The sequence below is a fragment of the Cebus imitator genome, unplaced genomic scaffold (assembly GCF_001604975.1).
Source record: "Cebus imitator isolate Cc_AM_T3 unplaced genomic scaffold, Cebus_imitator-1.0 Scaffold363, whole genome shotgun sequence".
In the NCBI taxonomy this organism is placed as follows: domain Eukaryota; kingdom Metazoa; phylum Chordata; class Mammalia; order Primates; family Cebidae; genus Cebus; species Cebus imitator.
Window position 1 is genome coordinate 2,233,250 of NW_016107678.1, and position 13,229 is coordinate 2,246,478.

General features: G+C 37.0%; 1 protein-coding gene across 6 annotated transcripts in view; it reads right to left on the reverse strand.

Moving 5' to 3' along the window:
- Positions 1-13,229, reverse strand: part of SENP6 (SUMO specific peptidase 6) — a 116,091-nt gene that overhangs the window by 49,456 nt on the left and 53,406 nt on the right. For all 6 annotated transcript variants that reach the window (XM_017506842.2, XM_017506841.2, XM_017506840.2 and 3 more), the window contains one exon: positions 1,753-1,898. In XM_017506842.2, the coding sequence (XP_017362331.1) occupies positions 1,753-1,898 (146 nt within the window). The remainder of the gene's footprint in view (positions 1-1,752; positions 1,899-13,229) is intronic.

Consider the following 13,229-nt stretch of genomic DNA (forward strand, 5'->3'; position numbering starts at 1 on the left):
AAACATTAATACACATATATGTATGTCTTAGCTTTGTCCACTGAGAAGGCCTAGAAACAGTAATATCCAGTATGAATGAATGCAACTAGTGCCCAAATATGTTCCCTCCACTTAAAGGAGAAGATATTTCCTTCTCTTTGTATGCATGGCTCCTTGGAGAGATGCCTGACTCTAGGGCTGAGACAGAAATACAAGATAACGGCCAGGTGCAGTGGCTCACACCTGTAATCCCAGCACTTTGGGGGGCCAAGGTGGGTGGATCACCTGAGGTCAGGAGTTCAAGACCAGCTTGGCCAACATGGTGAAACCGCATCTCTACTAAAAATACAAAAATTAGCCAGGTGTGGTGGCATGCACCTGTAGTCCCAGGTACTCTGGAGGCTAAGACAGAAGAATTGCTTGAACCCAGGAGGCAGAGGTTGCAGTGAGCCAAGATCATGCCCCTGTACTCCAGCCTGAGTGACAGAGCGAGACTCCATCTAAAAAAAAATAAATAAATACAAGATAAGTAAGACCATCTTGTTATACTAAAAAGCAAAGAAGTAAATGTCATGAATGTCATCAAAGAACGATAAAGACATGTCAAAAAAAAACAAAAAACAAAAAACAGAGGCCAGCTTGAAGGGATTCATATGGACCAAATCTGGAACAATTTGAGCACCAAGGTAAGTCATAAAACATCATGAAAGTTCTAGACTATAGCCCAGACTGTAACACTTTTGAGTAAAATAACAATTCATATGTACATGCTGATTAAAATCAATATGTAAATTTGGGATAAGGAATATCTCTATCTCACATTAGACATCTTATTAATAAATTAGTAAAAATACCTATTAACTGATGTTGCAGTGAAGAAATCTAGAATATCTTAACTAAGGTAAAATAACATTAATATAAAAATCAGCATCACGTGTCTCCTGATATAATGCAGTAAGATTATATTATCAATTCTGAGGCATTCTTGAAAACTATATACGTTATTAGGAAACACCAGACAAATCCAATTTGAGGCACAAAGTGTCCTGTACTCCTCAAAAAATACCAAGATTATGAAAAATAAGGGAAGACTATGAAATTATTCCTATTGAAAAATACTAAAGATTCATGGCACATCAATGCAGCACATGACTCTGAACTGAATTCTATACTCATAATGGACATTATTCAGGTGAAATTTGAATGGGATTTGTGGATGAGATGGTAATTTTGGATCAATGTTGAGATTTTGACAGTTGTACTCTGATTATAAAAATCACACACACAAGTATTAAAATTTACGTGTGTGATTTTTATAAATGGGCATCATGCTTGTAACTTCAACTCAAACAGTACAAAAAATACACATATACATGTTTATGGGTAGGTGGGAAGAAGGAAGAAAAAAGGCATAGAGAGAAAAAACAATAAAGCAAATGTGAAAAACCAGGAATCTGGGAGATACACATACAGATCTTCTCTCTTCTATTAAGTGTTCAACTTCTTAAAATTATTTGAAAAAATTTCTGGTAGACAGCAATCATTTGAAGTATGTCGCAGGAAAGCACTGATAAATTATTTACAGAAAAATAAATTTTTATTTTCCACAAGTATACAAATGGTCTATTAAAGGCAGAATAGTTCACCTAAATAACTTTTCAGGTCTCTTCTGGTCCTATGATAAAAAAAATCACCTAGAATTTAATAAGTACTAAAACTAATATTAATAAAAACACAATCTGATTAGCAACAAAGAATAATTTCTCTACTTACCTCTAAATGGGTTAAACATTTTTTTGAAGCAGGAGATAAAGGAGGAGTGGGCTGATAGGTACTACAGTGCCGCTTCTGTTGTACTTTCCTCTTAATTTCAGGCTCCACTTGTGATTCGGACTCTTCTGTTTTCTTCATTATACGTTCTAAAGGAAGGAGAAAAAATAAACTTTAAGTTTTAGTTAAAATAAACTAGTGTTTCAACAAAAAAATAACCAGAACATAAGACTAAACCAATAGTTATATCCTGGCTTACTCTTCTCTTATTTTTCACTCCTCAGCAGGATCTCCCCACTGTGGACCACTTCATCAAGTGTATCAACATTCTCTTCACCTTATTTTGTTCTACTAAGGCAACAGAAGCCCTTCCTGTGCCTAATCTCTCACATACTCACAAATATATATTTTTTTCTTTTCTTTTCTTTTTTTTTGGAGACGACGTCTCATTCTGTCACCCAGGCTGGAATGCAGTGGCATAATCATAGCTCACTCTAATTTCGAACATCTTAGCTCAAGTGATCCTCCCACCTCAGCCTCCAGACTAGCTGTGACTACAGGTGTGTGCCACCACACTCAGCTAATTTTTTTATTATTTGTAGAGACAGGGTCTCCCTATGTTGCCCAGGCTGGTCTCCTTCTTTTTTTCCAAGTCAGTTACTGTAAGAGTAGTAATAAGAAAAATCTGAATTCAAACCGTACAATTATTTGGGTAAAGAAAACTAAACTAAGCCTGCCTCAAGCTAATTTTTTTTTAAACTTCGAAACATACAAGATAATTTTTCTATGTAAATGTAATTTTTTCATTAAAAATATAATTAAAAATTTTAAATGATTTGATGAACTCCAAAACAGGCCAATTTAAAATTTACCACAATCTGACTTTATCAGCAAAGGATTAAATATACAAAAGGCTAAACATATTTCTAAAACGTAAGTGAAGAATCCATAAACCAAAATTAACTAACCTGCACAATCTTAGTTTTGTTAAATACTTCTACTTCTAGTTTCCTATATTTAATATCTTTTACCATTTGGTTTTTAAAAATAAGATTATGGAAGCATAAAAATCAACAGTATCTAACAGTTTAATATACAACACTGTCTTAAGAAACCTATAAAATTATTCTTGCTTAGTGCAATCACAAAAAGTTTCACTAAGTGATTATCACCCTCTCATTGTACCTCTGTTTTCCTAGACACCAAAGCCAGAAATTTAAGTAATTGATAACTACTCGTTGTCCCTCCATCTTCACTTCTAAACAGCTCTTAAATTCACTGTCCTCTCCAGACTCACTGCCACTACATTTCTGATGCTTAACCCTTGCCTAAACCGATCTCCTTATCCTAATTTTGCTCCCTTCAAATCCTTCCCCACTACTGCTAAAGTGATCTAGTTAAAAATTGTGACTCTGTCATTCTAATACTCTAATTAAATTCCATGTTTTGGCAAGCAAAAGTTTCTGTTGATATTTCAATCTTACTTCCCCTCAAACTTTACCTCAAAAGGTTCATTTCTTCATGTGTTCTCTCTTTCACCCTCTCACATATGCTGTTCTTTTCACAAGTGAAGTTCTGCCTATCTATGTGGTGAATTCAAACCCTTCATTGTTAAGAAGCTGCCTCTGCCTCACTCTAGGCACAAGTAAGCAATCCTTGGAGTTGCCATAGCTCTCATTTTATTGTTATTTGTACTTCTGTTCCTTCACTATATTGCCACTCCTGGGAAGGGCAGAAATTATGTTAGTCATGTGTTTTCCCAGCATCTAGAAACTGCACAAGGGCTTTACAAGTTTCCTGGATTAATGAATTAAATGAGAAACATAAAACCATATGACACATTTTTAAAAAGAAGAAATTACAGGGGTTGGAGGAAGAGACATTGTCACTGTGTCAACTCTGAAAATGGCATAACCTTTGCACACAGAGATGATTATTCATGCATGGATCTAGAACCATAATGACTTAGCTTCTGGCCACAGAGTAACTAAAAAGTGCTTTTTTTCTCCCAAGACCTAAAATCTGAGGTTACAGAGCAGCTGCTCCAGTCCAGAGCATCCAGGTGTTAGTTACTATTTTTATGAGGGCTAAGTTACTTTGTTGAAAAGCTATGATGAGGCACTATAAGAAGAAGGCAGACATTTTAGAATTCAGAAAATGAACACAGTTGCCTGGAACACAACCAAATTTTTGAAAAATTTAATTTATACTAAAGCAGTCCTAAAACACAAGCTCCTACAAGCTCTTTTGGCCTTACTAAATTCGATGATGTACTCAAAGGAAAGCTTTTTCCTTATAAACATACTTTTTAATCTTTTTAAGTCACACAGTATCTTTGCACATGGTTTTGCTTAAACATGTATCTAACTAGTTTTCTGCCGCATCCTGAAGACTGACATTTAAAAAACCAGTATAATTTCATCCTGATTATGTAATCACACTCTTTTCTTCACCATATCTATGTCATCATGTCTATGTCACATTTTCTCTACCATCATAACCAACAAAGAGGGAGACAAATGTCCCAAGCTTTGATATAATTCAAAATTTTAATTGATAATAGATGGAAAAAAATAACATTAAAATTCTGATCCCTATCTAAATCAAGGTTATTTACAAGGTTCTGAAAGAGATAAGGAAGGAATGACATAATTAAGAAGGTAAAGCTGAGACTTTTGAAACCAACGTTATGAGGAGAAATGATAAATGACTGATAGTGTTATAGGAAACTAGAATGGATCTATAGAGAGTTAAGTAAAAAACACAAAAATGTTAGTCTCAGGGTTAAGAAATTTCATTAGGATTCCATTTTCTAGGGAAAGAAGAGAAAAACATTTGAGAAGATTTGGTAACTCAAGTAAAAATGAACTAGTCTCAAATTACAGCAGAAACATAAAACGGCAAAAAGCTTAAGACTGGACTGGTTCAAGGATGGCAAATACCTAATAAGTGCTCCATGGAAGTTTTACTAGCTAACTGATCACAGAAGTGATTTTTGCTAGTACTGATATAGCTTCAAATCCTCAAGAGATTACTCCAGAGAGGTATTTAAGATGAAACTGATGTGACATTATACTGAATCCCTCTTACAGGAATGAAAAAGAGAATAAAGAGTATTTACCAAAGACCCTACAGTAGGAATATGAAGATTAGGATACTCCCTGCTAGATTTTCTAGCTCAATGTCTTTTTGTTTTGTTTTGTTCTGTTTTGAGACAGAGTCTCACTATGTCGCCCAGGCTAGAGTGCAGTGGTGCAACCTGGCTCACTACAACCTCAGTCTCTTGGGTTCAAGTGATTCTCCCATCTCAGACTCCTGAGTAGCTAGTATTACAGGTATGCATGGCCACGCCTGGCTAATTTTTGTATTTTAAGTAGAGACGGGGTTTCGCCACATTGGCCAGCTGGTCTCGAACTTCAGGTGATCCACCCACATTGGCTTCCCAAAGTGCTGGGATTACAGTCGTGATGAGCCATCACGCCTAGACTAACTCAATGTCTTTTTAAATACACTATGCTATTTCCAGCTATACACAAAAGAGGAGACTATGGAAGATAATGCTGGGTAACAGTGATCTACATACAAGTTGGATATAAATAGAACACATTTTAAAAAATCAAGTTAAAAAAAAAGATCCTCCGTAAAAAGAATGTTCATAGCAGCTTTATTCCTCATAAACAAAAACTGGAAACAACCCAGGTGTCCATCATCAGGAAAACTGACAAATAACTCGATATTCCCACACAATGCAATGTTAAACAGAAACAAACTATTGATGCAAGAAATAGTATGGATGAATCTCAAAAAAGTGATCCTGAATGAAAGAAGCCTCACATAAGAGTACATAGTGTATCACTCCATTTACATGAAGTCCCAGAACAGGTAAAATTAATCTATGTTAGGAAAAATCACAACAGTGGTTACATATGAGAAGGAAGGGGTAGAGACTAACTGAAAAAACATCAGGGAACTTTCTAAGGTGACAATACTATTTGTACTATGTCTTTACGGGGGCTTTGGTTAGAAAGGGATATGTGCTTTTTAAATGTTATTGAACTATATACTTAAGATGTATGTATTTCATTGTAGTAAATTTTATTTCAAAAGAAAGGATATGGCTGGGCACGGTAGCTCACACCTGTAATCCCAGTACTTTGAGAGGCCGAGGCAGGTGGATCACGAGATCAGGCGTTTGAGACCAGCCTGGCTAATATGGTGAAACCCTGTCTCTACTAAAAATACAAAAATTAGCCGGGAGTGGTGGCACAGGCCTGTAGTCCCAGTTACTCCGGAGGCTGAGGCAGGAGAATCGCTTGAACCAGGGAGCAGAGGTTGCGGTGAGCCGAGATCGCAGCACTGCACTCCAGCCTGGGCGACAAAACGAGACTCCATCTCAAACAAACAAACAACAACACAAAAGGATGTGAGGGTGATCTGGCTGTGACATCTGTCACCCTATTGATTGCCAGGGTTGATTCGGCTGATCTGGCTGGCCAGGTGGTTGTCCACTTCCTCCCTCACTGCTCCATGTGTGTCCCTCCCGAAGTTGCGTGCTAGGTTGAAGAGGACAACCATCCCAGATAGAGGAAGACTGGTCTTGGGCCAAGAGTAGATGAGTAGCTATGCTCCTCTGCTAGAACCTCCAAACAAGCTCTCAAAAGAAAAAAACACTGTAAACAAATATTGAACTCTAGTTAATAATATGCCCACTGAAGTGTTTAGAAGTATAACAGGTGTCTGCAATCCACCTGAAAATGCATCCAAAAAAAAAAAAAAGATGAATTAACGTATAAAGGGAAGACTAGACGAACACGTGATAAAACAAGAATAGAAAAGTGTTAATTGTAGAATCTATGTGATAGATATATGCGTGCTCGCTGTAGAAGTTTCAACTTTTCTGCATAAACATTTTCATAATAGAAGTTGTGGGTGAAGCAGGTTAAGAAAGAGGCTTAACTTTCTTGTTTGAGACTTTAACTGTGATACTACTAATATGCTGAAAAATAAGTATCCAGAGGACAGTGATAGAATACAAACTGTGGCCAGAAATGGTGGCTCAAGCATGTAATCCCAGCACTTTGGGAGACTGAGGCGGGTGGATCATGAGGTCAGGAGTTTAAGACTAGTCTGGTTAATATGGTGAAACCCTGTCTCTACTAATAATACAAAAATTAGCCAGGCATAGTGGCGTGCATCTGTAGTCCCAGCTACTCAGGAGGCCTAGGCAGGAAAATATGCCATTGAACTCCAGCCTGGGTGGCAGAGCAAGACTCTGCCTCCAAAAAAAAAAAAGAATACAAACTGTTATCTTTATAATGGTTATATATTTGCTTTCACATTATTTTTTATCATCTTTCAAAACATAAAGACAAACTAGGAAAATGGTTTTCTCCATTATATAGCTGCTACTGACTGATTTTCAATGTAAAATAAAATTAAAGTCATGGATCCATCACCTTCTCATTATCTTCTTTAAAAATCACTTTTGGCCTACAGGATTTTGTAAAAACTCTTTAGAGCACGACAATCTACCTCTACCTACTTCTATGGCTTCAACTCTGGCCATCCTCTAGCTATTCTCCAACTTTAGACACATTACTTATTCAAATAAGATGAGACATTCACCTGTTGTGCCTTTGCATTCCATTCTCACTAGGTACAAAGCTCTTTCTCCTCTACTTGGTATGTCAAACTCCCAATTATTCAAAACCCAGCTTTACTTACATTTTGTTTTTAGAGACAGGGTCTCACTCTATAGCCCACGCTAGAGTGCAAGGGCATGATCATAATGCACTGCAGCCTCAACTTGGGCTCACTGCAGCCTCAACCTGGGCTGCTCAATGCAGCCTTGACCTGCCAGGCTCAAGTGATCCCCCAACCTCTGCCTCTTGAGTAGCTGGGACTACAGGCGCTCATAACCATGCCTGGCTAATTTTTTATATATTATAGAGACAGGGTCTCACTATGTTGGCCAGACTGGTCTTGAATGCCTGGCCTCAAGAGATCCTCCCACCCTGGCCTCGTAAAGTGCTGGGATTAAAGGTGTGAGCCACCATGTTTGGCCTTATCTTTATGTGTGAAGATGTAATTAATCCTCCAGAAAAGGGCAGTGACCATTCCTTTATAATACCACAGTTTAAATTGGCTTTTACATACTACCTTCTGACTCTACAGCAGTATGTTTACAAGTCTGTAGTCTCTCTAGCCCTTGAGTTTCCCAAGAACAGACACTGTCATTTAATAGGGGCACGAGGCAAGCTTGAATTACTAATCATACCAACTTTAAGATATCAACGGAAAACTTACAAATGTATTTGCAAAACTGGTTAAAAAAACCCACACACAACATTCCAAAAACATGAGAAAAAATACAGTTGAAACTGATTCCTACAGCAATTTATTAAATACTTCAGTAGGCATTCCTGAACATTCATCCAAATGCACTGAGAGAAAACAAGGTTAATAAATAAAAGACTGCTGTTAAATAAAAATGATTTACATGTAAAAACATGTAAACACATAAAAATAAATTTACAGAGACTTTTGGAAAATAAAGGTGAATACTGTTCAAATTCCAGGGTATGAAAAGCTTTACTAAACACGACACTAAAGAAACCCAACTTTAACAAGACTGAACTACAATATACTATTTGACCACATTAGAAAAAAGTAAAAGAAAAACCAAAAAATGGAAAGATATCTACATCAGAGATAACAAACAGTTGCTAAATAAGCAATAAATAGGCAAAGGATACATAAATAAATGGGTGGCTATAAATAAAAGAAATGCAAATGGTCATTAAACCTGTAAGATATCTCATCAGTTATGAAGAAAATATAAGAAAAACATTTTGATCAGATTGACAAAGACTAAAAGAATGATAATAATCTAATGTTGCTGAAAAACAGGAGAAAACAGGCTGGCTCAAATAACACTGTGTTGGGAGCTAACCACCTTTACATGAGGTTTTTTTTTTTTATTTGAGATGGAGTCTCACTCTGGCGCCCAGGATGGCATAAAGTGGCATGATCTCAGCTCACTGCAACCTCTGCTTCACAGGTTGAAGTGATTCTCCTGACGCTTGGCTAAGTTTTTGTATTTTTAGTAGAGATGGGGTTTCACCACGTTGGCCAGGCTAGCAAACTCCAACCTGAAGTGATCCGCCTGCCTCAGCCTCCCAAAGTGCTAGGATTACAGGTGTGAGCTACTGTGCCTGGCCACACAAGGCATTTTGGCATTAATGTATCAAGTCTTAAAAATGTGTATCTCATTTGTCCCTGAAATTTTATTTCTACTAGGGATTTGATCTAAAGAAATAGGTCAAATATATAAAATGCATGTAGTGTACCAGTATGATAATACTATTTTAAATGTCAAAACATTGAAAACAACTTAAATTATGCCACAAAAATATAGCGGGCCACAGCACATTTATTAAAAAATGATTATAGAAACTTGGAAATTTGTAAGGAAGTCCTCCATAAATTTAAGAATCCTTTTTATTTTTAATTTTTTGAGATATGGTCTCACTCTGTTGCCCAGGTTGGAATACAGTGATGCAATCGTGGCTCACTGCAACCTCAACCTCCTGGACTCATGTAATCCTCCAGTCTCAGTCCAGTCAGCTGAGACTGATACTCCACTCCAAGCAGCTGGGACCACAGGCATGCACCACTATACCTGGCTGATTTTTGTATTTTTTTGAGAGTTGGGGTTTTGCCATGTTGCCCAGGCTTGTCTTAAACCCCTGGGCTCAAGCAATCCTGCTCCCATGGCCTCCCAAAATGCTGAGATTATAGTGTGAGCCACCATAACTGATGCTTTTGATTTTTAAACTTGCTTTAATTGTGTTCTTCATGCTGGTTCTATGTTTGCCATCTTTTAATGGGAGTGTAAAAACTAGGTATCATAAAGTCAAAAAGCAAGTTACAGAACATCACACACAGTATGAATATTGTGTATCAATTAAAAAAATGGGTATATGTGCATAGAAAGGGTCTAGAAAATTATATTAAAATGTTAACAGCAGCTATCCTGATTGGTTGAAAGTTAACATGTGGCCAGCGCAGTGGCTCACACCTGTAATCCCAGCAGTTTGGGGGGCTGAGGCAGGCAGATTACTTGAGCCCAGAAGTTTGACGGCAGCCTAGACAACATGGTGAAATCCCATCTATGTAAAAAATTAGCCGGATGTGGCAGCATGCGCCTGTAGTCCCAGCTACTTGGGGGCAGAGGTGGGAGAATCATGTAAGCCTAGGAGGTCAAGGCTGCAGTGAGCCATAATCATGTCACTACACTCCAGCCTGGGTGACACAGCAAGACCCTTTCTCAAAAACAAACGAACAAAATGCAAAAGTTAACATGTGTGTTAAGTAACATTAAATTAGGTGATTGAGTTGTATTCACATAATGTAATTACATGAAGAATATAATTAAATGTACACTCAGTGACAGTATATGTCTGTTTTCTCTAACAAAGATACAAAAAACAGGCTGAAAAGAAAAAAGAGAGTTTAAAAAACGAGAGAATAAGTAGGGAGAAAATGAGATATTAATAGTTGTTATTCTGTATGTTTAGAAAAAATTTTTAAAGCAACATGACATGTGGTCTGACCAAAAATTACACTTAATGGTTTACAAACTTTAATTTTATAGTAAAGAACTGCTTATCAATGCTAGTAAGTATTGATATGTTTCTATAACTTATAAAAAATCATACCAAGTGCCTCAAATTCAAAATAAAGAAGGCAAAAAGAAAAAACAAAGAAAATCACCTTGAGTGTTAACTATAGAAAGACCATTATATCATTTAGAGAAAACTATGCTAGGTGCTATGCAAATAATTAGAGATCCTGGGGTTTGAAATCTTAATGTTTTAAAAATTATCTCCAAAGGAAATCCTGAAATAAAATGCAGTCTTCATACAATATATACAATATTATTATAGCATTGCTATTTATCCTACACCCAGGCATACATATACCTACCTAACATGACAGAGGCTGAAAACAAAGTTTACAAGTTAAATATATCAAAACTCCTCTCCTAGAGATTGAGTATTACTCATAAGAACCTCATTTATTAACATTGAGTCCACAGACATAGATAATTAATAATTATAAATAAATATATCAGGAAGGTACAGATCTTCCCTGCAGAAGACTTCAAATCAATAAATGTACAAGAAATGTGAAAGGTTGAAGAAAAACAGGATATGTGCAGTTTCAGAGTGTATCTCTTCTAAAATCTTTATTACGTACCAAGAGAAAAATAGTCATTTTACAGTGAAGAAACCCAGTAGAGACTATCTTAACTAAATGATCATGGTTAACACTATCAATCCTAAGACATAATCAACATCATGTAACCCCTGAAATGATGCACTGAGAAGGCCACAACATCACTTCTAAGGAAGTCTTGTCCCAAATGCAAAGCCTTAATCTAATCCTAAGACATGACCACCAAATTGAAAGGCATTATACAAAGCAACTGACTAGCCTTCAAAATCATCAAGGAAACTAAGAAAACATGACAAATGCCATGCGGGATCACAGACTGAATCCTGGAACAGAAAAAGAATATCAGTGAAAAGCTGGTGAAATCTGAGTAAGTTTCACAGCTCAGTTAAGAATCTTACACTCATGCCAATTTCTTAGTTTTGATAAGTGTGCTAGGATTATAAAATACTAACATTAATGGAAGCTGTCTGAAAAAATAAACGTGTGTCTCCGTATTAATTTTGCAAATTTTCTCTAAGTCTAAAATTATTTCAAAATAACAAGTTACAAGAACAGTAGGCAGGGTGACCAGTGGCTCATGCCTGTAATCCCAGCACTTTGGGAGGCCAAGGCAGGCGATCACAAGGTCAAGAGTTAGAGACCAGGCTGACTAACATGGTGAAACCTCGTTTCTACTAAAAATACAAAAATTAGCCAGGCATGGTGGTGGGCACTTGTAATCCCAGCTACTCTGGAGGCTGAGGTAGGAGAGCAGCTTGAACCTGGGAGTCGGAGGTTGCAGTGAGCCGAGATCAGGCCAGTGCAGTCCAACCTGGGCAACAGAGCAAGACACTGCCTCAAAAAAAAAAAAAAAGGTAAATAAGCATGCTCTTTTTGCTTTTAATCTGAGTATGCTTATACACTTAATGAATGCTGCTGAAAAAGCTTTAAAAATTATTTGTAACAAGCCTGACTCATTGGCACCTAAAACCATTATTAGTGGACCAAATCACTTAACGTATTTTAAACGCCTTTTTTTTTTTTTTTTTTTTTTGAGACCAAGTCTCGCTCTGTCACCCAAGCTGGAGTGCAGTGGCACGATCTCAGCTCACTGCAACCTCTGACTCCTAGGTTGAAACGATTCTTGTGTCCCAGCCTTCAGAGTAGCTAAGAATACAGGTATGCACCACCACACTCAGCTAATTTTTTTATTTTTATTTTTCAGTAGAGATGGGATTTTGCCATGTTAGCCAGGCTGGTCTTGAACTCCTAATCTCAGGTGATTGCCTGCCTCTGCATCTTAAAAATGCTGGGATTACAAGTATGAGCCACTGCGCCTGCCCAGAAATGCATTTGTTAAAATAAAAATGGTAATACATCTTAATACAGTTTTGAGGATTAGAAGTAGCCTTCTTTGTGACAGAGCAAGAATATAGTAAACTACACTATTTAGGAACACAGGATTTGGCATCAAACAGGCATGATTCCCAATACAGCTCTGTCATTCACTAGCTCTACCTTTCTGAGGAAGTTATATAATCCTTCTGTGTCTCGGTTTCCTCCACTATACAAAAATGCAGGTAAGAGCTGAATTTAGCTTATAGAGTTCTTGAACACAAAGCTAGGATAAAAGTAAATAATGAATGTAAAGCACTGGACTCAGCATATAGTTGATTAATAACTCAATAAAGATTTAAGGTATACAGCCCTTTATGCTAAAAACCCTCAATAAGCTAGCTATTGATGGTACATATCTCAAAATAAGAAAAGCTATTTACGACAAATCAACAGCCAATATCATACTGAAGGGGCAAAAACTGGAAGCATTCCCCTTGAAATGTGGCACTAGACAAGGATGCCTCTCTTACCACTCCTATTAAATATAGTACTAGAAGTTCTAGCCAGAGCAATCAGGCAAGAAAAAGAAATAGAGGGTATTCAAACAGGAAAGGAGGAAGTCAAATTGTCTCTATTTGCAGACGACATGATTGTATATCTAGAAGACACCATCGTCTCAGCCCAAAATCTCCTGAAACTGATAAGCAACTTGAGTAAAGTCTCAGGATACAAAATCAATGTGCAAAAATCACATGCATTCCTATACACCAATAACAGACAAGAACGAACTTCCATTCACAATTGCCACAAAGAGAATAAAATACCTAGAAATACAACTAACAAGGAACATAAAGGACTTCTTCAAGGAGAACTACAAGCCACTGCTCAACGAAATAAGAGAGGACACAAACAGATGGAGAAAC